Below are 26,997 nucleotides of genomic sequence, written 5' to 3'. Positions count from 1 at the left end.
CATTCGGCCTGTGAGGTTGGGCTGCAGACGTGCCACATCATGCGTGGCCCGCATCCCCTTCTGCCCCCTCTCCCACCTATGCTCTGGGTTCAAGCCAGGTGTCCCTGCCCCCCTTGGACAGTGCCAAGTTCCTCCCACTCAGGACCTCAGCCTGGCCTCCCAGGCCAGTGTGCAAAATACAGTATGTGAGGGTAGGGGTGTGTGTGTGCTCCTCCGAGTGGACCGAACTCGTGTGACGCGGGGGGTGGAGGCGGGCGCATGCCAGGGATGTGCGTCCATGCCTACGTGTCCCTGAGGTTGGGGCGGGGGTGGCGCCCGGGCCGGGCGGTGCATGCGGAGGGGCGCACAGAGACCCGGCCCCGCCCGAGGCCGTTCGCACCGCGGCCCCGCCCCCGGCTCCGCCCCGCCGGCTTCGCGGGCTGGAGAGCGAGGGAGCCGCGGGCGAGGGATCGCAGGATGAGCGATCGCGGCCCGGGCAGCCGGCAGCGGACGCGCCCCCCGAGCCCACCGGCCCGCGCCCCACGGCCCCGCGGCCCCGGTCCCGGCCGCGCAGCCCGCGTCCCCGGAGGCCTGCGGGCCATGCCCGGCCGGCCCTAAACGCGGACCGGGGGGCGTCCCCTTGCGCCCGGGCCCCGCGCTGGCGCCCCCCGGGCCGCCGCCCGGCGCGGGGGCCATGGCGTTCACCTTCGCCGCGTTCTGCTACATGCTCACCCTGGTGCTGTGCGCCTCCCTCATCTTCTTTGTCATCTGGCACGTAAGGCCGGGCTGGGGCTGGGGGCGGGGTGGGGAGTGCGGGGCCGGGGGCACACAGCGGGAGGGGGCCGAGCAGATGGGCTCGGGGTCCGAGGAAACTTGGAGCCTCCTCTCCGCTATCCCCCTTCGGTCAGCTTCTGTTCGCCCCCATGAACACCCCCTCCCGTCGTCGGCTTCCTTCCTGGGGCCCCCTTCCTCCGCCGCCCCCGCCTGTCTGTGGGTATGTCAGTTGGTCTCTGACCCCCTGCCCCTGCCCCATGCTGCCTTGGGGTGTGGGGCAGAATTCTGGGATTCTTGCTCCTTTTTCTTCTCCTACCACCCCCCCAAGCCAGTCGCCCCCGTTTGTCTGTCGGGCAGTTTGTCTGTCTGCTTGCCCCCCCTTTGTGGGTTTTTCCAGCCGGAGTGATGGAGCCGGTTGCCATGGCAACTGCATCTGTTTACAGGACCCACGGATCGCAGAACCCATTAACCCTTTCCCTCTCACTCACCTCCCTGACCCAGCAGTGATTGGCTCTAAGCAGACCAGAGACCTAGTCCCCACCACCAGCTCACCTTGGGCTTCCCTGCCCCCTCCTTTCTGGGCTTCCCCTCATCAGGTTTCCTTCCCACTTCCCATTTTCCCTCCTCTTCCTTCCCACTTTCCCCTTTGTCTTGTGTCCCCTTTGGTCTGTTTCTCAGTCTGGCCTGGCTTCACACCTGCTCTTTCAGAGTATCCATTTCTCATCCTTTATCCCAATCGCCTCCCCTTAGAGTCCCTCTCCCTCATTCTCTCTGGGGTCCTCTCCTCAGTGCCCCCCTCTGCCTGGCTCCCTTCCCTTCACCAAGAATTATTATCACTCAGCCTCCAGCTCATTGTTTGGGGCCCTTGCCCCCGCCTTGACTGCCCTCCCTCCACCTCTGTCCCCTGAGGTTTTGGGCCCCATCCCGATCCCCTCAATGAAGGCTGCCCATCTTGGTCGGCCCTGGTCTGTCCATTTCGGCATCCTCTGCACCAGGACACACCTTCCTGATCTTCATCCCCTCTAGGGGGTTCCCGTACCTCTCTCCAGTCTCTCCCCCTGTAACCCGTTCTTTCCTTCCTCTCGCTTCCTCATTATCTCACCTGCTTATTTCCTGGTCTCCCCACTTGCTCTCTTTTCCTGGGACCTGCTGCCTGCCCCATGATCCTCCCTGGCTCTTGACCAATCTCTCCCTTCACCATCCCCCTGGCCCCACTGCTGCCTGTCTCCTCGACATCAGGGTTCCATGGACTCTGACTGCGCCCCTCCTGTGTAAGGAGTGAGCCCCTACAGGCACCTTCCAACACATTCCCCCCCTCCGATCTCCAGTGCTCTCCCTGGTTTTGCCTCTCCCTCTCTCTCTCTCTGTGGGTCTCTTAATTGCTTTTTCTTTTCTCACCCTTGGTCTTTTTCTCTTTCTTTGCCTCCATAACCCCCCCCCCAATCTGTCTTGATCTCTCTGAGCCTCCTATCTCATCCCAGGGTAGTGGACAATCCTGTGGGCTGGGGGCAAGAGAGCTGGGGTCCTAAAGATCGGAAGAAATTGAGGGTCACAGGTTGGGAACACAGACCTAACCAGTTCCTGGGAGAAAGTTTCCTGGAAATCAAGAAGCCCCTTTCCAGGCCTCTCCCCACCCAGAGACCTCCCACAGCCCCTCTGGGGGTCCCCTGTCCTTAGGGGCTACTCAGAGCAGTCCTCAATCCAACATACCAATGCCGATGCTTCCTGAGAACCAGGCTCTGGGCAGCTGTGGGAGAGTCAAGGATGAACAAGACTCAGGCTTTGCCCTTGTGAGGCTCCTAGGTTGGGGGCAAGGGCCCAACAAAATATTTATTGAGCACCTATTATGTGTCAAGCATGGTGTTCACTCAGCTCTTTAGTTTGGTGATCTTAGCAAGTCACTCTTGCTGAGTCTGTTTCCTTGTGGATAAAGTGGGTTTGTTGTATATCCATCAGAGTGCCCAGAGCACCGCCTACTAAGGGGGGTGGGATGGGCATAGGAGGTGTGGCCCTCAATCCAAATTGGTAAGAACCAGAATCTTCCAGGGCAGGACCCCAGATCCCACCCTAGACCCTGAGCCCAGTCCCTACTGGTCGCCAGGCAACCCTTGTGGTGAGTGACGCGTGTCAGCTGTCATCATGGGGGATTGTTTGTTCCAGGGGGCTGAGTCAGCGCCAGGCAGCCTGGGGGGTGGGAGGCACCACACCCGCTGCCTGCTGGTGGTGCCAGCTCTGGGGCAGACAGACGACACCCTTCCGCTCCCTGCTGGACCCTGTTGCTGTGCCTGGCAGGCAGGTGGCTGCCCAGAGTCCATGGGGGTGGGGGGTGCTGCTCCAGATGGCCCCGGCTCCCTCCAGGAAGCCCATGTTCTCTCCCTCCAAGCCGTCTGGGGTCCGGGATGCTTGGGGGTGGTGGGCCCTGTGCCTTGTCCTCCAGCTGGTGCTGAGGGGAGGGGACCTCAGAAGGCTTTTCTTCCAGACCTCCTATCATGCCAGCTCCCACTGCCCCCCACCCAGGTCTGTCTTATCATCCCTTCAAACACCTGTACCTCCCAAGAATTCCCCATCCCAATGAGGACGCTGCCATCTACCAGATGCCCCAACACCCAAAGGCAGCTTGGGCCCCTGTGCCTCCACTCTTCTTCAAGCCCACTGGAGTCTGGCTTCTAAATAGCTCTGGAATCCCTCCACACCTCTCCATTCTCACTGCTGCTGTCCTCACGCTGATCACGCCGATCGACAAGCACCCCCCCTCCCCCATTTCTCCACTGGTCTGTCCTGCCTATGATAAAGCGGTTAAGAATTTTAACACTGCAGTCTAACTGGGTTAGAATCCTGGCTTACCACTGACTAGCTGTGTGGCCTTGGACAAGTGACTTAGACTGTCCATCTCAGTTTCCTTATCTGCAAGACGGATATGATAATACCAGTCCCTACGTCATCAGGTTGTTGCAAGCATTCAATGATTCAGTAAACATAAAGCCTGCTGGCATAGAGTAAACATCATACATGTCTTGGCTGGGACTGTTAGCCAATGTGTACTTTCTTCTCCATCCATCCTAAAGCATTAGCCTGACTGTCCCACTCTGCTGCTTTATACCCCTCAGTGGCTCCCCATTACTTTTGGGTTAAAGTCCAAACTTCTGGTCCGGGTTCACAGCATCTCCAGTCCATCTTTCACATTCCCTTCTTCCTTCCCACTCATCTTACACTTTCACTGTGACCCCATGGAACCCTCAGCTTCCTGAATGTTCCTGTTCTTTCAACCTTCTGCCTTTGTGCCTGCTGTTCCTGCTGCTTGGACTGCCCTTCTCCCATTTGTTCACCTAACACCCACTCAGAGTCCAGCCTGAACTCTGCCCCCCACACCTCCAACGCTGGACCAGGCACCCCAATAGCCCTGATCACCCTGGAATATACTTCACAGCTCTCCCACGCAAGGGAGCCCACCCAGGCAAGACCCCAGTGGTCAGCAAAGGGCAGAAAAAAGACACCATCTCTTGGGATGTTTTGGATGGAAGCGTCGTGAACATGGCTTGACTTGGGCATTAGCACACTAGGATTCCATTCCACACTATTGTGTGACCTTGGGCCAGGCCCCGCCCCTCCCTCAACCTCAGTTTCTCCACCGTTGCAGCAAGCTCCATCTGGCCCAGTACCCATGTATGAATTCCTATCCCACAGAAGGATGGGTGGGGGGCCATTAGCTGCTGCCCCAACCCTGACGGGCACACGCCCCTCCCCTAGATCATAGCCTTTGACGAGCTGCGGACCGACTTCAAGAACCCCATCGATCAGGGGAACCCAGCGCGGGCAGTAAGTGATACATGTGCTGTGCCGAGGTGTGTCAGTCCGTCTGTCTTTCCGTCTGTCGCAGGCGAAGGGGGTGGGGGACGGGAAGGAGGGAGGTATGTGGTGGGACTGGCGACGGTGCCCCTTCCTGTCTGTCCCCACCCCAGGAAACACCTGGCGCGGGCTCAGGGCTCGGGTTTCTCCTGGCGGGGCGGCCGTTGCCAGGCTCTGGGCCGTTGCCGTGGAGACGCGGGTGAAGGTCCTTCCATGGTGACGGTTGCCATGGGGACGGCGCGGCTGCTTCCCTGCCGCAGAGTCTGCTCTGGCGCCCCCTGGCGGCCACGTGCAGGTTGACAGGGGACGTAGGGAGGGCGGCGGGGGCGCCCCCAATGCCCGCTCCTCCGCCTCCCCCATGGCGACCTTTTCCTCCCCCTACAGCGCGAGCGTTTAAAAAACATCGAACGCATCTGCTGCCTCCTGAGGAAGGTCAGTGTCAGGGCTAGTAGCAGGAGGCTCCTAGCCCAGCTCAGCCCTCCTCTGTGTGACCCGGAGCGGGGCCTTACCCCTCTGGGACCTGCTTCATCTGGTCTGCCACCGGGGGAGGGAGTGGGAGGCTAGAGGCCCCTTTAGTCCTCAGAGGTCACGGTGGGGGGCACCTCCCAAATCCCAGCTCCCCTCTGTGCCCTTGAAGCTGGGGTCTGTCCTGGCACCAGGCAGCTGACCTCTCACCCTCCCTTCCCCAGCTGGTGGTCCCAGAATACTCCATCCACGGCCTCTTCTGTCTGATGTTTCTGTGTGCAGCAGAGTGGGTGACCCTGGGCCTCAACATCCCCCTCCTCTTCTACCACCTCTGGAGGTGAGGGCCTCAGCATCCCCCTCCTCCACCACCTCTGGAAGCTGCCTTGGGGGGAGTGAGACGGAAGAGCAGGGGCGAGATGGGGGTGGGAGCTTTGACGTGGGCACTCAGGCCCCTCCCTCACCCCAGGTACTTCCATCGCCCGGCGGATGGCTCTGAGGTCATGTATGATGCGGTCTCCATCATGAATGCTGACATCCTCAACTACTGCCAGAAGGAGTCCTGGTGCAAACTCGCCTTCTACCTGCTCTCCTTCTTCTATTACCTGTACAGGTGAGGCCCTACCCATGGCAGTCAGAAGTCAGGGAAGGGATGTTCCAGGTACCATGCCTCCAATTCCAGGAATGGTTGGGCCCCAAGTTCCTGCCTTTTCCCCCTAAGGACTGAGGGCAACCCAGGGTATGACAGGGTGGGTGACCAGTAGCTGGGCCTACTCAGGACTCGGCTCACTGCCTCATCCTCCCACAGTATGGTTTATACGTTGGTGAGTTTCTAAGGGGGAAGCCGGCCAGGGAGCAAGCCCAGAATGGACCGGACGCCTGTGCACCCCCAGCCCTGCCCCTCGGCCGCAGAGGCCTCAGCCCTGGGGAGGGAGGGGGCACTGGTGCCCCCAGCCTCCTCTCCACCCCTCCACACTGCTGCTGCGGGGACCTCCCGCCTTCAGAGCCCCCTCCCCTTGGACCAGGGCTGGGCAGAGCTCTAAATAGGGGCAGGGGCTCCTCGGCCGGCCTGTAGGCATGGCAGTCAGTCTTGGAAGGGGCGGAATCTCCGGCCTTGTCCACTTGGAGGGGAGGACCATGGACCCTGCCAAGGGGCAGGGCGTGACCCTGGAAGTTCTGGGCCGCCCCCCTCCACCCCCACCCCGAGGCTCCCCCTGCAGGTGGGGGGGTACCCGCACCGGGAATGAGCAGGCTCAGCAGGGGGGCAGCCCCACCCCTAGTCTGCCCTCTCCCCTCCCCCAGGCTCTCTCTCTAGACCTCCCCCTCTCCCCCATTCCCCCTTGCCCCAATCCCAGACTGTCCTGTCTCTTGGACCTATTTTCTATGTTGCCTGGAGGAGTCCGGCACCCCCTCCCCGGCCATTTGTGACAAAATATGAATAAACTACTGCAAATACGTGGGCCCCAGTTCTGCTCCTGAAAGGCTTGAAGAGGACATGGGGGCAAAGAGACTGTATAGGGGGCAGCCCTCAGCTAAATCCCCAGTACAGCTAGGCCTCAAACCACTGGCCCACGGAACCCTCTAGGGAAACCCCTCAGATGGATCAGAGGCCTCTGAGGTCTCCTCGACAGCTGCTCCCCTCTATCCTTGCTTTCCTGGCCACAACGAAACAGCTGTTTATTCCTGCTGAAACCCCTCCATCTGCCTTTCAAAGCAGTATCAAGGCCACCAACTCCAGGAAGCCCTCCCCTGGGTCCCCTGAGCCTGATAAACCCTGGGCAATGGAGAGACCCCCACCCTAGGCCCCAGGAACAAGGGTCAAATACAATCAAGGAAATCCCAAATCTTCAATGTATGGCAAAATCAGTGCCAGTGGGGGTCAGGGGTCACCGGACCAGGTGGAAGGTCAGCCAATATATGATGAGGGGCTGGAAGGCTGCAGCTCCCAGGGTCAGGTAGAGCTGGAGACGCTGCCGGGGAGCTGGGCCCCCCACGTTGTCAGGAGCCAGGGCTGCTGTTCGCAAAGAGCGCACCTGGAAGAAAGGACAGAGCTGACGCTGGGCCGGGAGGAAGAGGCTCGTCCCCAGCTCCAACCCCAGGGGGAAAGGCGTGAGGGGCAGCCCCAGACTCACAATGAAGTACATGAGCGAAGATGAAGTCCAGGCCAGTGCCACATAGTAGCCATCACTGCCAAAGAGCAGCCCTGTGAGCACGCTGAGGATCATCCTGCAGGGGGTGTGGTGCGGGTAGGGGTGAGGGGGAGAGCAGAAAGAGAAGGCTGGCGATCTCCCAAGGGTCCGGGCTTCAAACTGGCCCCACCACCCAGCCTAGGCCCCACCCACCACCACTGGGGCCCTTTACGTCCAGTCTGTCTCCACAGGGTCCTAGACTCAAAATGAATTTGTAAGACCTAGGACTCAGTCCTAGGATGCCGATCGGAGACCCCCCTTTACTAACTCAGCACAAAAGCCCTTCTCCCCTGCGTTCCCAGGATGACTCTCCACACACTCCTGACCTGAACGATAATACACGGTTCCTGACGAGAATGCTAAGAACAGCTGGTTCCTCTAACAGAGAAGAGCTAGGGCCCTGAGAGGGGCAGAGGGGTGCCCAGGGTCATAATTCAAGACTACAGCTACACGGGCTAGGAACCCAGGGCGGCAGGCCCCTCTCCCAGGCCTGCCTCTGGCCTGGCCCATAGGTACTCACCCCACATATTTGTAGCCGCTGTAGGCTAGCAGGTGGAAGGTGCTCAGGTCACTGTGCACGGTGGCCAGATAGACGCCCAGGAGCAGGGCTAGCACTTCCATCACGACCCACGCCAGCGCCGTGCTTGCACACAGGCCCAGCACCTCTGGGGAGAACCTATGGCCGTGGGGGGGAGGGGGCGCATTCAGAAACCAGCCGTCCTGTGGCAGGTGTGAAACTGAGGGCACGGCCCGGGCTTGGGACCTGCCACAGGTCCCCTAGGGAGGTGAGGAGAGCAGTCAGGAGGGGGAGCTGGTGGGAATGGGGGAGGGCGTTGATACTAACCTTTTCTGAATGCCCAGTGCCATCCCAGCCAACAGCACATAGGTAATGAAGGCCATTGCTGCCAAGAACCAGAAAGATGCCATCAGCCTGGTTTCCTCAATCAGAGCCCCCTGGCTAGGTATTTGAGGCCATTTACACTCCCTACCTTCTCCCCATACTTCCTTCCCTGCATATCCCCACATGCCAACCTCCATAGTCAGCTCCTAATACCCTGCTTGGGATGCCTGTCCCTGCTCAGCCCTCTCTCCCCATGAAATGCTACCTGACCCCCAGGACCACCAAGCCACCTCCTTCCCTGTCCCTGTGCTAGGACACTCACCAAAGTTTCCTGCTGTGGCTCACACCATATCAGGGGCCAAGGCCATTGCTAATCCTAGACCAACAGGCAGGGGCCAGACTGATCTCCCACAACACTACAGGACTAAAAGACAGGCTTGAAGACAACCCAGGCTCCCCCCAGAGTCCGGCCCATGGGGATAACGTCACCTCAGCCAGTAATTTTCAGTCTGGCCACAGGCGCTGGCTTTGGCGCTGGCCATCCCACCAACGGAGAGGGCTCCTGGTTTGCCTCTGCTGTTTACACAAAAGCTCAGAGCCAGGGGGAACTGGGCTTTCACACCAACTGTAACTTCTCGGCCCTGTTCTCTGCCCCCCTTGAAGCACCAGAATTAATGTTCCCACCAGAGAGCACGGGGTCTGGTCAGGAAACCAGCTCTACCACCTACACATAAGCTATGTGGCTTCAGAGACAGTCATCTCTCTTGAGCCTTGGCTTCGACACGTAAAATGGGGATGGCAGTTCCTGCTTTACAAGGTGGCTCTGAGAGAAAATGGAATGAAGGACAGAACCGGTGGCCCTCCCGGAGCAACTGGCCTGACTGGCTGCCCTGGCAACCCGTCTGAGGGCTGCCTGGGCACACTCACCCCTCCTCCAGGGTGTCCACCGCGGGCTTCGCCTTGTGCAGGCCCCAGGACAGAGAGGAGTGAGGTGCACTCCAAGGTGAGCAGCCTGACCCCATGCCATGTGGATGGGCAGCTATGGGAACCCAGAGGGGAGCGACCGCTTCCTCGGAGGAGGGATGTTGGTGCAGGACTTGGGGGACAAGTAATGGCTCTGGCAGTAACTATTATTTACAGTGTGCTTCCTGCTGAGCGCACATCACCTCACTGAATCTCCACAGCGATCCCTTATGGTAGAGACTGTTGTCATTCCTGGTTTACACAAGAGTAAAAGTAGCCAGCCTGAGGTCCCGTGACCGGAAGTTGCAGGACCAGGTCTAAACCCTGGGCTCCAGGGGAGGGACATGGGCCCAGTTAAGAGGCAAGAAGGTCTCAAAAAGGAGTTCCCTGAGGGCACACCCAGGAAGCCCCTTAGCGGTCCCCCTGCTCCGCCTCCTGGGTGTCTAGCAACCACCACACACAAGAGCACCGAGAGCAGATGCTGAATCAATGCGCCAGCCTCTCCCTCCTCGTTGGTGCCTCCAGGCACAAGCCCCCCCCCCCCCCCCAGCCCCGGTCAAAGAAAGACTCACTGGGGATGTAGAGGTCAGGGGCGTTGAGATCCTGCCGCGGCGGCAGAGGCACGTCGCGGCTGGACTGCACCTCCCAGTTCTGGCGGTAGTAGCAGCAGCCAGGCCAGGAGAAAAAGATACAAAGAAAAGAAAGAAGGCGGTTGAGATCCGGGGGTCAAACTCTGGGACAGGCCGAGGGAGGCACAGGGCCCCGCCAGCTCACCTGGTGTGTGTAGGGGAAGACCAGTAGCCCCAGCTTCTTGGCCACATAGGCTGTGTCCACAGCAAAAAAATACTTGAGTTTGTTCACAGACACAAAACGGTGCAGCTGGGAGAGGAGAGAGGAGGCTGTGGACAAGCTGCACACCAAACCTCAGGGTGCTCCTCTGTGTGCTCCTTCCCTGAGGGCTGCTGTGAGAATTAGGCGGGATCCCGTGATGCCCCATCCCTGGCCAGAAATCTTGCCACCCTTGCCCTGGGGGTGGGCCACACCTCCTTGTGCACCATGTCCTTCCCGTGGGATGCGATGGAGCTGCCATAGGCCATAGCCACGTTGGCCACTGGGTCCCCAAGCAAGTGGTTGACACTGAAGGCCACATCGGCTCCTGGGGCTGGGTATGCCCCTGGCTGGCTGGAGTAAGCACCGCTTGTGTCATCGAAGAGGGGAGGGGGATCTGGAGCTGCCCGGGCCCTGTGCTTGGAGCCTGTGGGTTTGTAGGTACTAGAGTAGGTGACAGGAATATCAAACATGAGCCCAAACCACCACCCCTTTCCCCAGGTTGGACAGCCCTGTATGGGTGCTGGGGCCACCAATCAGTGAAACCCGGGCTGGATAAGGGTAGGCAACCCAGAAAGAACTTTGACGAGGGATCCTTTTCCAGAGGTGCTAAATGTAGGCAAAGAAACAGCTGAGGCAGCGCCTGGAAGTGGTTGCCCACCTGGGGGTTTCTGGGGGCCCTGTCGAGGGAAGCGATCTCTGAACTGAGCCTTGGAAGAGTGAGAAGTTTCCTAGGTGAATATAACTAACTGGGAGGGCATCCCGCATGAACAAGGATGGGAAAGGCGACAGCTGGGTACCCAAAGGCCCTGGTCTGTGGTGAGGGCCCCTACCAGGGTTATGACAGGTAAAGGAAGTTCTGAAGGCAGACCCCGTTCGTGCCCGGGTCTGACATGGGAATCCCAGCTATGCTGTCACCGCCCGATCTCAGGGTTGGGCCGAGAGGACGAAGTCCGGGACCTGTTGTGGAGTCACGCAGGGCGGAAACCCGAAAGACACCCGGCGCCCTGCGGAGCGGTCACGGCTGCCCCTCTCCCTCAGGGTGAGCGGGCAGCGCCGCCGACCCTCAATCCGGCCGGTCGGGCCGCGCGTCCCGCCCGCCCCTCGCCCCACGCACCGTGGGCTCCGTAGCCTGAGTGATAAGCCATGGCCGCGATGCTGGCGCTCCCCAAGGGCCCGCTGCGCCGCCTCGTGGGTACGAATACTAATAACGCAGCTGCTCCGCTTCTTGGGCACCGACCCGGGTTATGGAGCGGCCCGACACGTCCGCGAGCTCTTCGACCACGGCCGCCATGTCCTCAGCGTTATCCTCCGTCGCCTGCCATTGGCTCGTCGGCGGCGCTAGTTCACCCCTCCTCTCTCCCAATTGGTTGCTGGCTCGGCCTCGCCGAATTGGATTCGGCAGTAGTCAACTTCCGGGAGGGGGGATAGGCGGAGCAATCCGAGGCGCTCTCGAATTGGATGCTGGGTTTGTTAGTTCGGGGCCAGAACAGCCAATAGATGGGTTAAGGTAGGAGGAGGTTGAGAATTATTTCCGCGCCTGCGCAGTGGAGCACTTGCCGCTTGTCCTGCCACGACTACACCAGGTGAAGACCTGGTGGAGGCGGGAGTACGGGAACGGAGTTTCATCGGGGGACGTATCCCAGGAGGGAATGGGTCCGTGGGGCTCTACCAAGTCCCGCCCCTTGGGTCTCCTGCTCCTCCCTCTCAATGCTAGCTTTCCTTTCCCGTCCTCCATACTACCCACTCCGCCAGTTCTGGCACGGAGCCCAGGTAGCCGCCGAGGTGTTAGAGGAGGCCGGGCGGGGCAGTGACAGCGCGGCCCGGCGAGCCCCGGAAGCTGACTCCTCCTCCCGCTTCCCACCCTTCCTTCCGGCGAGGGTGCTGTCCGTTGTGCGGTGCTGAAATGCCCTACAGCCACTGCCGCTGTCCTGCAGAACCTGGGGGCCTGCTGCTGGGAGGAGGGTTTGGCCTCTTGAGACAGACAGAAAGACACACACACACTCTCTCTCTCTCTCTCTCTCTCTCTCTCGACAGACCGAAAGACACACACACACACATACCCATTACACATATTGAAAACTCCAGAAGATGTGAAGTCCCAGAGAGTGGGTGGTATAGTCGGGACAGGATCCTGCACCAGGCCTGGCCCGTCAGCTCTCCCGTGGTCCAACCGATTTGGGGGTGGAGGTGTGCTGATCCACCTCCTGAAGTTGCATTTGAAACTCCTGAGTCATTGCTGGCCCTGCAATCCATCTGAAAGTGAGACATGCCCCCCCACCCCCGCAAGCCTCACTCCTGAGGCCCGGTGTGTTCCTTTCTCTCTGCCCAGTTTGTGACCACTCTCACCCTCTTCAGAGGTAGAAGGGGCCTCCTCTCTCACACCTTTAGTCACCACGTTCTAGAGAGCAAAATCAGGTCCTCTGCAACCTGCTTCTAGCTACCCAGTGTCCAGTTACACCAGGTGACTTTCCTACTTTCTAAACACAGCGCACGTGATCTAATCGTGCCTTTGCTCAGAAGTCCCCTCCACCTGGGATGCCCTTCCCCCTCATATCCATTTGTCCAAAGCCTAGTTATTCTTTAAGAATCAGTTTAACTTGTGCCTCTCAGACAAAGGGAACAGAGGACTGACCTGGCTGGGGATTGAGGCCAGAAGCTGGGTTCCAGGCTCCTTCTGGGTACACCAGTTTGCCCTGGTTATGAATTCTATTAGGACCAGGCCAGTGTCATTCTCCACTCCTACCCTTGTCTTCACAGTGCCAAACACAATACTTGGATGTAGAAGATACCCAATAAACATCTGTGTCCAATAAATAAATAATAAACGGATGAAACCCTGGGTCACTCCTTTACTCTATCACTTCAATCACCTCATCTTTAAATGGGTAGGGATATTGAACTGAATGGTTTTTGAGTTTCTCTTTGGGGGAAAAAAAAGCGGCAAAGCAACCCCAAACTCACCTAGCATTGCAGCTCCCTATGTCCCACGAACTAATTGTCTACTTTGAGGGCTAGCCCAGACCCAGGGGCAGGTGTGAAGGTCTGAGGCCCCCTGAGGGCCAGGGAGCAGCAGTGCGGCCACCAGTCCTTGGGAGGGCATCCTCCCATGAAGGACAGATCCCATTCCCCTGTACCTCATGATGAATGCTTGTGCACCTTTCTATTCCCATTTCTCAGGTGGGAAAACTGAGGTTGGGGTGGAGAGTGCAGGCCCAAGGTCACGAAGCCTAGGACCCTGGGTGTTCTGGCCCCCAACCTGCCTGGGCTCTTAAGTGGAGCCCAACTCCTCTGTCCAGCCAATGAGGCATATCACACCTTTCTGGGTTGTAACTGCTCTTCTCCCTACAAGCAAGGCTTCCAGGGTGGGGTCTGGGTGGGCTTAGGCCTGGGCCTACTCCTCAGAGACAGGACGCGGGGGGCATTACCCACCGTTGAGATCCATCCCCCCTCGTTTTACAGCAGGAGAAACAGGCCCCAAGAGCAAGGACTCGGCCAAGGTCGCAAGCGCAAGCGCGGCGGGAGGGGAACCCAAGCTTAGGTCGGCCAGCCTGGGGTTCTCGGGGGCGGGGGCAGCGCCCGCGGTACCAGGCGCTGCCGGCGGCGCCGCGGGTGCCGCGGGGGCGGGGTCAGCGGAGGGCGGGGCGCCGGGCACCGTGGCCGCCAACGCCGCCGCCGCCGCCGCCGCCGCCGCCTCCGCCGCGCTCGGCCTCGAGCTCGGCGCACTCCCTGCGCGGCCGCCGAGCCGAGCGGACGCCCTCGGGGCCGCGCCGCAGCCCTCTGCGCTCCCCCCTATCATGCCCCGGGCCCGGGCTCGGGCCGCCCCAGCAGCCAGGACACCATGCCCGAGGGCGGCGGAGGCGACAGCGGGGAGGTGCCCGCGTTTATCCCGGACGGCGAGCCGCTGCGGGAGGAGGTACCGGCGCTGTGTGTCGGGGGGCCGGAGCCAGGGATGGAGCGGGGATGCGGGGGACGACGGAAGGGGCAAACCCCGGGACAGGGGCTGAGGGGGGAAGTCTCAAAACCCCAGTTGCCAATGACGTCATTTGGGTAGCCGGCGTCTGGCGAGCCGAGGGGCTCTCGTGGGGGTCGAGGTGGGGGGGCTGGGAAGGGAGGAGGGGGCGACTCCCGCCGCGGGAGCCCCTTCATCCCTCCTCGCCCTCCTGTGACGTCAGCGCCTGGCCCCTGCGCGCCCTCATTCTGCAGAGCTGCCCGTCACCCCCGAGGCCCCGGGGGTCAGGCCCCCCGCCCAGCCCAGCCCAGCCCAGCGGCTCACGAGGTGCCCGGGCGGCGCCTGCAATGCAGCAGCAGTAGTGGGGACTTGGGGGAGGGAGCGCAGGGAGGAGGGGAAAGAGGAAAGGAGGCGGCATCTGGTACCCCTTCTCCCTCTCCCGGCGGTGGGCCCGAGGGCCCACCCTGCTGGCTGGGACCCCCAGACTGGCCTCTCCTCAACCCTAGCCAAGAAAAGGATCTGCAGAGGTGTGGGGCCCTGTGTGGGGTGTTGGGGTGATAGGTGGTGAGTGGGTCTGTGTATGTGTTTGGATGGATGTAGTGTGCTTGTGGGTGTGTGAATGCTAGTGCGTGCTCCCCACATCTCGGGTGAGCTAGAGTCAGGTGATGGTCTGGTGGGTGCTTGGCTTGGCGGATGTGGCGATGTGTGAACGTGTTCTGTCGTGGGTGGGTCTCTCCTGTAGAGTCTAGGGTGTCATTTCAGGTTGCAGTAGGGGTGGGCTTGGGGGATGTGCACTGTGGTCAGGTGAGGGTCTGGTGTGGACCTGGGCTTCAGTGAATGTGTAACCGGTATATGCATGTGTGTGTCCTGTGCTGGGTGGGTCTGTGTGAGGTGTGTGCGTGTGGGTGAGTGCGTGCACCTGTGCACCCTGTGACGGTTGGGAGCGGTTGTGCCTTGGGCACTGGTGAGGGTCCGGGGTCTGGGATGAGCAGGCCGTGTGCACATCTGTGGTTGGTGGGTCTGTGATAAACATGGGGTGTGGGGTGGATGTGTGGGTGTGTGCATCTGACTGGCCCTGCAGGTCCTGGTGATGATGTGTACGTGTGGCGGGTGACTACAGGGGAGGGCAGGCTGTCCTGGGCTGGGCTGGGGGCATTTCCTCCCCTCTCGGGTCTCTCAAGACCCAGTGTTGCCAGGGTTGGAGAGGTGGCCCCTTACCTACACCTCTGCTGCTTCACCAGGCCACCTCTTTCTTCCTTCTCCTTCTTTTCCCCACTCCCTCCCCCCTCCCCCACTTCTCTCTCCATAGGCACCTTAGAGGTGAGGTGGGCACCAGGCTGGGAGCCCTGCCCGGGAGGATAGGCCAAACCCTCCAGGGCCAAGGAGTGGCCCTCCTGCCCAGCAGCTGTGTCCCACCCCCTCCCTCGCAGCACAGATGGGGAGTGGAGGACAACGCTCCATCTGCCCCCCCCCCAGACTCACACCTCCTCCGTTCCCAGCGCTTCCTCTTCTCTTACTTAAAAGCTTCTCCCAAGTCTCTAAGTGGAACCAAGGGACCCGACGGAGTCTCATAGTAACAGTAATAATACTTATTGCCATGGCCAGACCCCATGCTGAGAAGGCGACACATAAGATCTTGTTGAAACCTCACAAAAGCCCCCGTTTACAGATGAGGAGACTGAGGTCCAGAGAGGTTGAGGGACCTGTCCAAGTCAACCAGTAAGTCATGGAGCCAACACTGAATCCTGGGCCATGGAGCCCATGCTCTTCACCCTTAGGACCCCATGCCAAAAGGCCCAGCAGGTCCAGGAAGCAAGGCCCAGGGAGGGCAGGAATATGGCCAAGACCACACAGCAAATTAGCGGCAGAGCTGGGACCAGAGATCAGTCTTCTAAACGGCCAGTCAGGGGGCCCTTCCCTCTCTTGGCAGAGATGGGTCTGTTTTGTCCTAGGTGCCCTCGACTGAGAGATGATGGGGCACCTCTACTAAGACAGGCTGGGGGGCTCAGAGAGGCCCCAGTTTGAATCCCTGCTGCTCTACTGTGAGAGCCAGAAGGGTGAGGTCTGGAGCAAGGTGCTCAATCCCTCAGAGCCTCAGTTTCTTCCTCTGTGGAGTGGGGGGCAGAGCCCCAGCTCCTCCCAAGGGCTTAGGCAGAGGGGCAGGTCCAACCGGTGGCCTATCCTGACCCCCGCCTCTCCCCCTCTCTGCCCACCCTGCAGCAGCGGCCCTTGAAACAATCCCTGGGAAGCTCCCTGTGCCGAGAGTCGCACTGGAAGTGCCTGCTCCTCACGCTGCTCATCCATGCCTGTGGCGCCGTGGTGGCCTGGTGTCGCCTGGCCACAGTGCCACGGCTGGTCCTGGGGCCTGAGGCAGCCCTGGCCCGTGGGGCCGGGGGCCCACCACCCACCTACCCAGCCAGCCCCTGCTCTGATGGCTACCTATACATCCCGCTGGCCTTTGTCTCCCTCCTCTACCTCCTCTACCTGGCCGAGTGCTGGCACTGCCACGTGCGGTCGTGCCAGGCGCCGCGCACAGACGCCAACACCGTGCTTGCGCTGATCCACCGGCTGCAGCAGGCGCCGCCCTGTGTCTGGTGGAAGGCCACCAGCTACCACTACGTGCGCCGCACCCGCCAGATCACCCGCTACCGGAACGGCGACGCCTACACCACCACGCAGGTCTACCACGAGAGGGCTGACAGCCGCACGGCTCGCGGCGAGTTTGACTACTCCGCCCACGGCGTCCGCGATGTCTCCAAGGAGCTCGTGGGCCTGGCTGACCACGCGGCCACGCGGCTGCGCTTCACCAAGTGCTTCAGCTTCGGCAGCGCCGAGGCCGAGGCCTCGTACCTCACCCAGAGGGCCCGCTTCTTCAGTGCCAACGAGGGCCTGGACGACTACCTGGAGGCCCGCGAGGGCATGCACCTGAAGGACGTGGACTTCCGCGAGTCCCTCATGGTCTTCGCGGACCCCCGCAGCCCGCCCTGGTACGCGCGCGCCTGGGTCTTCTGGCTGGTGTCGGCGGCCACGCTGTCCTGGCCACTGCGCGTCGTGGCGGCCTACGGCACGGCCCACGTGCACTACCAGGTGGAGAAGCTCTTCGGCGCCAGCTCGCCGCCCCCCGGGGCGGTGCCCAGCGGGCCCCCGCTCTCCCGCGTGGCCACGGTGGACTTCACCGAGCTGGAGTGGCACATCTGCTCCAACCGGCAGCTGGTGCCCAGCTACTCGGAGGCTGTGGTCATGGGCGCCAGCTCCGGCGCCTTCCTCCGGGGCTGCCCGCGCTGCCGTCGCTCCCTCAGCAGCAGCTCGCTGCCCCCCGCCCGGCCCAGCGGGCCCCGCCTGCCTTTCAGCCGCAGCCGCCTCTCCCTGGGAGCTGGGGGCCGGGCCACGCCGGGGGTCTTCCGGAGCCTGAGCGGGGGGCCGCTGGGGCGCCGTGGGGAGGACACAGAGCCCCTGGAAAGCCCACCATGCTACGAGGACGCCCTTTACTTCCCGGTGCTCATTGTCCATGGTGACAGCGGTTGCCAGGGGGACGGGCAGGGTGCACTCTGAGACCCCCGTGGTCCCCGGAGTGGCCTCCTCCCCACCAACCCGCCGTGGGCTTCGATGCCTGAGTAGTTGTCCCAGACAGGAAGGGGAAAACAGACCAGCACACGAGGGGTGGGGGTGGGGTAGAGTCCTTAGACTGTAGCGCAGCGACCCAGGGTCATTTTGGGGGTGAATGAACACCACTGAAGTGGAGTCTGTGAACTGTCCCAGCATGACCCCCCCCCACCACCACCACGTTCCACCCTGTGCAGCGGCTGGTGATCCAGCTTAGGGCCCTCTCCGGTTGGGCGGGGTCGGGGGAGGGATGTTTTCAGAAAGCCTGGGATGGGGGAGGAGTCCTGCGGACAGCTGTTGCGTGCAGCTGAGGGCTGCCTCTGGGCTCTTCCCTGCACGGCCGAGGCCACATTGGGAGCCCTCGAGCAACCCAGAAGCACAAATTGGTGGTTTGGGGCCATGCCTGGTCGGTCGGGCTGGCCTCCGCGAAGCTGAGGAGCTGGATGTGGCAGCTCCACAGCCTTGGCCCCGCTACCAGCCCCAAGTCCCACCCTCCTCCCCTGACCTGCCCCTCCCTGCCTGCCCTCTGGTCTCTGCTCAGGGTCGTCCCCGATCAGACTCTGTGGCACAGCCCCTGTACTGGGAGCCCGGTTCTTGAGCACAGCCTTGTCCCCCGTGGCCCCCTGATTTTCCCTGGTGTACCCTCCCCCACATCCAGCTCCCCTATGACCTGGGATTCCTTTTCAGGGCCCCGCCTGGATCCTGCATCTCCTGGTCTCTGCTCCTGTCCCCCCAAAGTCCACCTCTGCCTCTGTCAGCCACGCACACACACCCAGGCTTTGCCCTCTCATTGCTCCCCCAGACTTCTCTGCTCTTCACCTTCCTGATGACCCACGGGGCCCAGGGCCGCAGGGCATCCGAGGGACCTCGGCCTTGGCCACAGCCTCTTGGACGATGCACCCACTCCGCCATGGAGGCCCCTGCTTCTCCCATTGGTGGGGCCTGGCCTGGGGACACCATCCCTCCTCCAGGGAGGAGAGAGTGGTCCCTTTCCAACTGGGGTTTCCACCACCTCTCAGGGGCCAGTGGGGGAGGGAGGAAGCAGAGAAGATGCGGATAAAATAAACGGTATGAAATGGAAGGTCTTCTCACGTGGATTCCTAAGTGGTGGGTCCAAGGCCACTACAAGAACAATGGGTCACCTGGGGTCAGCGATTCAATGCTCCGTTCTGGAAGGGGATGCCAGGTTGGGCTCCAGTGTTCCCAGGAACAGGGTAAGCTGAAAGGGAGCCCCCCTGTCCAGCTGAGGGCCCGAGACTCAGGTTTGAATTGCTCTGAGCAGCTGATTCCAACCAACTGGTATTTGGGTCGCTTCTAACGCATTGTCCAAGTGGTCCGTCTTCCAGCCCAGTGGGGGTTTTAATTCCACAGCTGGGCAGGCTGAGGACTAAGAGACCAAAGTGGAAGGAAAGAGCTATGGTCTGTGGTGCAAGTTCAGTGCGCCTGATGGCTACTGGTGTTTGGGGGAGTGGATGTTGAGCATGTCAGAGGATACAGGGTGGGAAACAGCCAGCCCCACATCAGCCCATGAGATCTGAAGACCGAGAACAAGGGCAAAGGAAGGGCCTCACTCACTCCTGGCAGTGGCATCTTCCCATGTACGGCCGTGCAGGGTGTTCACTGTGCCAGGGCACTGGGCTGAAGGACAAGTGTGGGTGGAGGCCAGCCTGTGGGCTACCCCTCAAGCCCCTGCATGGAGCTGCACCCACCTGCACAAAGGCCCCAGAAGGACTAGTGGTGGCTCTAGAAGGTGCTGGGAACAGATGGGATTCCCCCCGGGGAAGAGACAGGGCAGAGGGTGTTCTGGGCCATGGGAGCTGCCCGCACAAAGGCCTGGATGCAGGGCATGAAGCAAGGCATGAGGAGGAGGGAGAAGCAAAGAGCTGTGAAACAGTTTGCTGAGGCCTTCGATAGCAAACCCAGAATTTGTCCGTAAGACCGGGCAAACCAGAACCATGAACGTGGCTGAGCAGGTAAGTGACAAGGTCAGAGCCACATGCTAGAATTGTAAGTGAAGTCCAACTGTCTCCTGGCCATGGGGGAAGGTGGTGTTAGACCAAAGCTTTCCCTGGGCATCACTGCCTCGCTTCTTTGGGAGTGAAGTCAGTTCTTTGTTCAGAAGCAACTTGAAAAAACTATGGTATCCAAGCATTTAAGGAAACTGCATGGACATTGTGTGGGGGGAGTGGGGGGGGGAGGTTTCCTGGTTCCAGCTCCTGCCCATGAAGAAGATTTCCTTCTTCCATTTTCCTGCTCTAACACCACAGTCACGAACTACCTGCTAGCTATGATCCACTATCCTCTCCTTCTCAACAACAGAACCCCAGTTTTACTTCAGATGGCAATGAGCCCAGCTAAAAGGCAACATTTCTAGCCTCCCTTGCACATATAGTGTGATGCTGTGACTTAATTTTAGGATATGAGATATAAGCAGAAGGTGTTGGAAAGGATTTTTAAGAATGCCCCTCGAGATAGAAATAGTATCTGTGAAGGCTAGTTCCGTTCTCTTGTTTCATCCTGCATTCAGCCTGGAATGCAGATGTGATGGTTGGAACTCCAGCAGCAATGTTGGATCAGGATGTGACCTTGAGAATTGTGCTCATGTGCTGAGGCTAGCAGAACAACAAGATAAAAGGCCCTGGGCTTCTGATGACACCATAGGAGCTTCCATATTATCTTTGGGTTGCCTACTTCCAGATTCTCAATAAGAAGGAGAAATAAACTTCTAGTTTGTTTTAAGCTACTGTTTTTTTTTCCTTGTTTCTATTACTGGCATCCTATGTTAATTATCTACTGCTACATAACAAATTACCCCAAAACTTAGTGGCTTAAAACATCAATAATCATTATTATCTCTCCTGGTTTCTGTGGGTCAAGAATTCATACAGAGCAAACAGGGATGGTTTATCTCTGCTCTGGGACATCTGGAACCTCTGCTGGAAGATTCTAAAGCCAGGGGCGGAATCATCAGAAGGCTCATTAATTCATACGTTGAGCAGTTGGCGCTGGCTGATGGCTGAGGGCCTAACTAGGTCTATTGACTGGGACACCCAAAGAAGTCCTCTCCATGCAGCTCGGGCTCCCTCGTAACATGGTGGCTGCTTCCAAGGACAAGTGTATCAAGAGAGTAAAAGCTGTTATTGCCCTTTATGATCTAGCCTCAGAAGTCACGCATGCCACTTCTACCCCTTCTATTGGTAAAGGTTATTAAGAAGATCCACCCAGTTTCTAGGGGAGGAAATATAAGACCCCACCTCTCAATGGAAGCTTGTCAACATCACATTGTAAGATTGGCATGTGGGAAAGGAGATATCCTAGTGACTATCTTCAAAAATGCAATCAGCCACTGAGCCAAATGCCGTACTTAACTGATAGACGTCTACAGAGTGGTCTGCAAAATGAACACCAACCTTTTTATGGTGCTGGTTTGAGGGAAGAAGGTGGTGACGTGACAGATGTGGGCCAATTGGGGGCAGAACAATCTGCTCAGGTCATTTATTGGGGCCCTCTGACCCACGATATCTTAAATATGGCCACAAATTCTTCACAGCTTCCCCCTCAAGAGGTGGAATCTATTTCCCTGCTCTTTAAATCTGGGCCAGCCTTGTGACTTGCTTTGACCAATAGAATGTGGTGGATGTGATGTTTGCACCTGGAGAGGTTGGGTCTTGAGAGGCCTTGCAACTTCTACCTGTGGTGTCTTGGAGCCCTGAGACCACCATGCTGTGAAGACACTCAGCCTCGCCTCCTGACAGATGACAGGTTGTGTGCAGGAAGACTAAGGTCCCTAGTCAAGAGCTAGCTAGCATCAGCTTCCAGATATGGGAATGAGGCCATCTTGGGTATGCGAGACCCAATCAAATCACTGATGACCATAGATAGCCACAGGAATGACCCTGGGTGTAACTAGCAGAAGAATCCCCAGGCTGCTCCCAGCCCAAATTGCTGACCTACAGGTTGGTGAGAAATAAGAAATCCTTGTTGTTTCATGACACTAAGTTTTGAGGTGGTTTTTTGCGTGTGATGGATAGTTGATAGACCCTGGACCCACTTCTACTTCAACGATAGGGGATCACTGGGCCTGCACAACCAGGTAGAGAAGAGGCTCACGAACCCCAGTGTCTTCTGGACAGCTCCCATCTCCTGGTCTCCTACTGTCTCATGTTCACGTGTTCAGTCTCTGTTACAGCCAACATCAAGTCAGGAGAATTCTTAAAAGGAGAATGATGTCTGAGGAAGGGGACAGAGCCTTGTTCCAAAATCCCAGAGGCCTCTGCCTTTACTCTCTAACTGAAGCCTGGCACAGCATGGCCAAAACAGAGCATTCGACTTCCAACCTGCACCCAATTCTGCCCCTCTGTGTCTTTTCCATCTCAGGAAACAGTGCCACCATTCACCCCGTTGCTTAAGCCAGACATTTGTGTAGCAGTCCTCTCCTTCTCCTTCTTAACTTTCTGTTATGTAACATTTCAGGCATCACAAAAATGGAGAGACGGGTGCAGTGAGGCCCAGCTCTACAGCCATCACCCATCATGACCACTCTCACATCACCCACACACACACACCCCTCTCCTCCCCGCTCCACCTGGGATATTTTGAAGAAGACCCACAAGCTGTAGCGTTTCATCCATGAACACCTCCTTCCCCCCACCCACGTGAGATCTACCACCTGGATTCCTACCTACAGCAGCTCCCTGAGCAGTCCCCAGATCCTCTCCATCCCAAGCCACCACCTGGCTTCGGGTGCCCAGGGGCCCTCCTCCAATGACTACACAGACTCCACGAGCCTCCCTTTCACTCATCTCCTTCAGCCCATGGAGCATCATCTTCACATGTGAATCAGATCACATCTCCACCTGATTCAACATACACTGGTGGGGCGCCTGGGTGGCTCAGATGGTTAAGCGTCTGCCTTCGGCTCAGGTCGTGATCCCAGGGTCCTGGGATCGAGTCCCGCATCAGGTTCCCTGCTCCTTGGGAGCCTGCTTCTCCCTCTGCCTCTCTCTCTCTCTCTCTCTTTCATGAATAAATAAATAAAATCTTTAAAAAAAAAAAAACATACACTGGTGCCCCCTACCAAACATCAAATATAGTCCAGGCTCCTGCCCCGGCCCTCAGATCCCTGTGGACTCTGGCAGATGTCCATAGGCTTACCCCCCCTTTCCTTACAAAACACCAGCCACAGGGGCCTGCTGCTTGATCCTAGAACAAGCCAAGCTCCTTGCGGCCTCGGGGTCTTGGCACACACTGTCCCACCTCCTGGAGCTCTCTTCCTTCCCCTAGCTCTTCCCTTGCTCCCTTCACCACTCAGGGCTCGGCTTGTGTGCGAGTCCTGATGGTCTAAATCCATCCCCTACCAGCCCCACTGCTATCCTTGCAATAATTTCTATGTAAGTGTGTACAAGTTTATTATTTGTTCTTCTGTTAGAACTAAAGCTATGGGAGGCAGATGGTCGCAGATATAGATCTTGGAGTTGGACAAAGCCTGCCACTATGGCATGGGCAAGTCACTTACCCTCTCTCTCAGTCTTCTCAGACCAAATGGGGGATAATAATAGAACCTACTGACTTCAGAGGGTTGTCATAAGGATTGAATAAAATCATATGGTACCATGCTTAAAACAGGGCCCCAATATTGTAAATGCTCACTAAATTCAGCTATAATCATCATTAGTACTATTATGATTATTAATTATGAACAGACACTCCATATGACACAGACACATGCTTCACCAGCAGCTAGCACAGAATTAAGGCACAGTGCCTGCCTCACCATAAATGTCCAGTCAGTATGTGCTAAGTGAATGATTCCTGAGCCCCTACGGACACCTCCCACATCCGGGGTTACTGTGCCCTGAGGATGGAGTCTTGCAGCCACTTAGCCCAGGGCTCAGACCAGCCACAGGAGCTCTGCCTCACTTGGCCTCACTTGAGGTGGAGCTTTATGATCCCCAGAAAGTGAATGGGCCCAAGAAGGGCACCCAGGGAAATGTAAGCTGCCTCCCCAGCCACGGCAAACCACGCAGTCTTCTGTCTCCTCCATAGATCTAGGCCCAGGACCCAAGGCCCCTTCGAGAGCGTCCCCCAGGTGGCTGGCCCCTGCCTTTTCCACGAGTTTCATCTTCTCCCTTATGTCACCCACGCTACCATCTATTCTCCGGAGCTCCCGAGGAAAGTCATCGCTGAGGTGGCCAGGGTGTATCTGGAAAGGGTAAGGAGGATCAGGTGTCCAGCCAAAAATTGGACGCATCCCTGAGTCAGTGTGGGCAAGGAGTGCTGTGGCCCTGCTACGTGAAGGCAAACAGATCCTAGAAGTCAGATTCCACAGAAGGAAAGAAAAACAGACTGGCCAAATTGATAAATGCACATCACGGGCCTGAGGCTCTATGTACTACGTCTGCTCCGAAGAGGAGTTTCTGTCCAGAATGTCAGCTCAGACCCAAATCAACTGGTTTTCAGTAACCTGGGGTCCTACTCCAAAAGACAGGCATATTTTTCTTCTCTTTGACTGCTATTTTTGAAACTTGTAAAATGAAAGAGACCAAAATAAAAATACTGAATTCTTTCAGTAGAAGAATTTCAAAGATTTTTTTTTTTTTAATTTGACAGAGAAAGAGAGAGAGAGAGCACAAGCCGGCGGAGCAGCAGGCACAGGGAGAGGGAGAAGCAGGCTCCCCACTGAGCAGGGAGCCCAACTGGGGCTCGATCCCAGGACCCTGGGATCATGACTTCAGCTGGAGGCAGACAGATGCTCAACCGACTGAGCCAGCCAGGCGCCCCTCAGTAAAAGAATTTCAATGTATGTGTTATAAAAGCACATGTCAGGGCGCCTGGGTGGCTCAGTTGGTCCAAAGCCGGAAATGTCTCCTGATGCAGCTATGGTAGCACACTGTCCCCCTCTGGCCACACAGCCACATGGCCAGGAATGACTGTTAGGGGGTCACAGGCAGCAAGGGCCCCTCCCAGCTGTCTGGACTGCAGCATAAAGTGGCTGGAAGCTCTCAGGTGGCAGTTTCTCTCTCTCATAAACAAGCCAACAACAAAAAGTGGGCTTTCTCTTCTGTCGGACTTACTGGATGCTCCACTGCAGGACCTGTTCCCCGTGGCCAGTGGGATCTCACACCAACCTAGAATGATCTTCCTGGTCTCCAAGTGTGGTAAGCAGAATGGTGGCCCCAAATGTGTCCACTCTCTAGTCTCTGGCACCTGTGAACATGTTACCCTGCATGGAAAAAGGGACTTGCAGCTGTGATTAAAGTTAAGAACCTTAGGGCCGCCTGGGTGGCTCAGTTGGTTGGGCATCTGCCTTCGGCTCAGGCCGTGATCCCGGGAGTCCCAAGATGGAGCCCCACGTCCATCCAGCTCCCCGCTCAGCCAGGAGTCTGCTTCTCCCTCTGCCCTTCCCCCTGCTCATGCTCACTCTCTCTCTCACTCTCAAATAAATAAAATCTTTAAAAAAATAAAGTTGGGCACCCAGGTGGCTCAGTCGGTTGGGCATCTGCCTTCAGCTCAGGTAGTGATCCCAGGGTCCTGGGATCGAGCCCTGTGTTGGGCTCCCTGCTTGGCAGAGAGCCTGTTTCTCCCTCTCCCTCTGCAGCTCCCCCTGCTTGTGCTCTCTCTCTCTGTCAAATAAATACATAAAATCTTTTTTTAAAAAAATAATAAATAATAAAGTTAAGAACCTTGAAGTGGGGAAATTATTGTGAAATATCCAGGTGCAGCACCCATTTCAACCAGCCCTTTGGGGGCTTCTTTGACCAGCCTATTTTCAGTGGCCACAGAGAATGGAGAATCACTGGGGCCTGGTGAAGCATCAGTCTGTGGACTGGGCAGCTAATGGTTGGGATAGACTGACTCTACCATTCCTTTCTCCCCAAGTCTTGCAATTCTTCTCTCCGTAAGTATTCCAAAGGAAGTCTGACTCTTCGTGGTGTGGGCCAATGCTAGGTCCAGGCTGGAGCGAACCCTCTGGAAAAAGCTGCCACCAGATGTCTGTGTTAGAGCAAGAAAATCAACCTTTCCCTGAGCACCCCCCAAGACAATCCATGTGTCAAGACCCAAAGAGTTCCTTTCTCCTGCCTGGTAGCACACCCCCAAATTCCAGGTTTGCATGCTCTTCGCTGACTTCCATCATTCATCCTGGATGTGACATTGTCTTCCCAATCTGACTTTTGCACGGCACCCACAGGCCCATTTTGGTTTCCGTTTCTACCCTATCACCAGCCACCCCGGGCCAACCTGGCAGGAGAGTAGAGAAAGGGGGGAAGGGGTGTAGGCATCCCCAATCCCGAACCTTCCTCCCGGCTCTCCAAGTGTCCTCCATGAGGATACAGCTGTCAACAAGACCTTTCCATTGATGTAGGGCCTGCCACACTGCAGCAAACTCACAGGAAGTCATAAAATATTATAAAACTTTGAGAGAAACACAGAAATACCCGACATCTGTCAGACAACTGGCAGACTGCTAGCTTGAGGCAGTTCACAGTTTCAACACTGGATTGCACTACGTGCCTTTTGATGACATAATATCTCTGTGAATCTGGGTTTTTGGCAGCTGCCGTGATCAAAAGCAAGTACTATTGGGAAAGTCAGTGTGTAACAGGAAATGAAAGTGGCGACGTCCAATCTGATTCCAAGTTTTGAAAAGTTGTGCAGTGCCTAACAGGCACACATATCCTCCTAGCAAGTGATTGTGATTACTGAAGAATAAACATATGCTTCCATCTTTCAATGTATGTGTATTATTCTTTCAAATGACTACTGAGGTATTAAAATACAAATACCTCTTGGGGGTGCCTGGGTGGCTCAGTCTGTTAAGCATTGGACTCTTGACTTTGGCTCAGGTCCTGATCTCAGGGTTGTGAGATCGAGCCCCACGTCAGGCTCCACACTCAGCATGGAGTCTGTTTGTCCCTCTCCCTATGCTCTTCCTTCCAATCCCTCCCTCTTTCTCTCTCTCTCAAATAAATAAATGAAATCTTTTTTTTAAAGTCAGAATTTTCCTTTTTTTTAAGATTTTATTTATTCATTCGAGACACAGAGATACAGAGAGAGAGCACGAGCAGGGAGAGAGGCAGAGGCAGAAGGAGAAGCAGGCTCCCCGCTGAGCCAGGAGCCTGATGTGGGGCTCGATCCCAGGACACTGGGATCATGACCTGAGCCGAAGGCAGATGCTTAACCATCTGAGCCACCCAGGCGCCCCAATAAATAAAATCTTTTTAAAAAATACAAGTACTTCTCATATTTATTAAATGGAACTGTGAGGCATGTTTCTGGCCCAGGAGCGCCATGAAAAACCCACTGAGGTACTCAGGATATGGAGGCTACCACGAACCAAGGGAGACTGAGAACCTCTGCTATAGGGATTTGGTGGGTTTGGGACTTCATCTTGTGCTGATTCAGCTCTCCCATGATCAGGTGTTTTGTTTTGTTTTGTTTTTTTCTTTTTTTAAAGATTTTATTTATTTACTTGAACGAGAGAGCACAAGCAGGGGAAGCAGCAGAGGGAGAGGGAGAACCAGCCTCCCCGCTGAGCGGGGAACCCAACGGAGGGATTGATC

General features: G+C 57.6%; 3 protein-coding genes across 6 annotated transcripts; 2 read left to right on the top strand and 1 right to left on the bottom strand.

The window, feature by feature from the left end:
• The first annotated feature begins 330 nt into the window (after positions 1-330).
• CNIH2 (cornichon family AMPA receptor auxiliary protein 2) lies at positions 331-12,718 on the top strand. Of its 3 annotated transcripts, none has more exons than XM_073883447.1 (6): positions 331-754; positions 4,501-4,569; positions 4,984-5,031; positions 5,289-5,401; positions 5,531-5,674; positions 11,920-12,718. In XM_073883447.1, exons 1-6 carry the CDS (start codon positions 674-676, stop codon positions 12,140-12,142), a joined length of 678 nt encoding a protein of 225 aa, XP_073739548.1. In that variant the 5' UTR covers positions 331-673; the 3' UTR covers positions 12,143-12,718. The 3 variants fall into 3 exon arrangements, with proteins under 3 accessions (XP_073739548.1, XP_025734722.1, XP_073739549.1); XM_025878937.2 differs by lacking the exon at positions 11,920-12,718 and adding an exon at positions 5,870-6,516 and having other exon boundaries at positions 402-754; XM_073883448.1 differs by lacking the exons at positions 331-754; positions 11,920-12,718 and adding exons at positions 2,878-3,045; positions 5,870-6,516.
• On the bottom strand, positions 6,885-11,216 carry YIF1A (Yip1 interacting factor homolog A, membrane trafficking protein). Of its 2 annotated transcripts, XM_025878936.2 has the most exons (8): positions 11,000-11,216; positions 10,098-10,309; positions 9,829-9,933; positions 9,627-9,705; positions 8,095-8,152; positions 7,771-7,926; positions 7,194-7,287; positions 6,885-7,094 (listed from the first exon to the last, which is right to left on the bottom strand). In XM_025878936.2, exons 1-8 carry the CDS (start codon positions 11,028-11,030, stop codon positions 6,948-6,950), a joined length of 882 nt encoding a protein of 293 aa, XP_025734721.1. In that variant the 5' UTR covers positions 11,031-11,216; the 3' UTR covers positions 6,885-6,947. The 2 variants fall into 2 exon arrangements, with proteins under 2 accessions (XP_025734721.1, XP_073739547.1); XM_073883446.1 differs by lacking the exon at positions 11,000-11,216 and having other exon boundaries at positions 10,098-10,370.
• An 864-nt stretch (positions 12,719-13,582) lies between the features above and the next one.
• Positions 13,583-20,171, top strand: TMEM151A (transmembrane protein 151A). Its single transcript, XM_025878343.2, has 2 exons — positions 13,583-13,798; positions 16,055-20,171. Exons 1-2 carry the CDS (start codon positions 13,724-13,726, stop codon positions 17,384-17,386), a joined length of 1,407 nt encoding a protein of 468 aa, XP_025734128.1. The 5' UTR covers positions 13,583-13,723; the 3' UTR covers positions 17,387-20,171.
• The last annotated feature ends 6,826 nt before the right edge of the window (positions 20,172-26,997 follow it).

The sequence above is a fragment of the Callorhinus ursinus genome, unplaced genomic scaffold, assembly GCF_003265705.2.
Source record: "Callorhinus ursinus isolate GAN/ISIS: 27379988/994484 unplaced genomic scaffold, GSC_fseal_2.0 scaffold51, whole genome shotgun sequence".
NCBI lineage: Eukaryota > Metazoa > Chordata > Mammalia > Carnivora > Otariidae > Callorhinus > Callorhinus ursinus.
This window is presented reverse-complemented; position numbering and strand designations above follow the sequence as displayed.

What these genes read in the sequence shown, in the direction of transcription:
- TMEM151A (XM_025878343.2), top strand. Translation starts at nt 13,724, where the DNA reads ATGCCCGAGGGCGGCGGAGGCGACAGCGGGGAGGTGCCCGCGTTTATC. An exon ending in GCGAGCCGCTGCGGGAGGAG is followed by an intron (nt 13,799 to 16,054) that starts GTACCGGCGCTG and finishes CCCACCCTGCAG; the next exon opens with CAGCGGCCCTTGAAACAATC.
- YIF1A (XM_073883446.1), bottom strand. Translation starts at nt 10,355, where the DNA reads ATGTTTGATATTCCTGTCACCTACTCTAGTACCTACAAACCCACAGGC. An exon ending in AGCGGCTACAAATATGTGGG is followed by an intron (nt 7,288 to 7,770) that starts GTGAGTACCTAT and finishes CACCCCCTGCAG; the next exon opens with GATGATCCTCAGCGTGCTCA. An exon ending in CTTCGCTCATGTACTTCATT is followed by an intron (nt 7,095 to 7,193) that starts GTGAGTCTGGGG and finishes CCTTTCTTCCAG; the next exon opens with GTGCGCTCTTTGCGAACAGC.
- CNIH2 (XM_073883447.1), top strand. Translation starts at nt 674, where the DNA reads ATGGCGTTCACCTTCGCCGCGTTCTGCTACATGCTCACCCTGGTGCTG. An exon ending in CTCTTCTACCACCTCTGGAG is followed by an intron (nt 5,402 to 5,530) that starts GTGAGGGCCTCA and finishes CCCTCACCCCAG; the next exon opens with GTACTTCCATCGCCCGGCGG. An exon ending in TTCTTCTATTACCTGTACAG is followed by an intron (nt 5,675 to 11,919) that starts GTGAGGCCCTAC and finishes CTCTCTCGACAG; the next exon opens with ACCGAAAGACACACACACAC.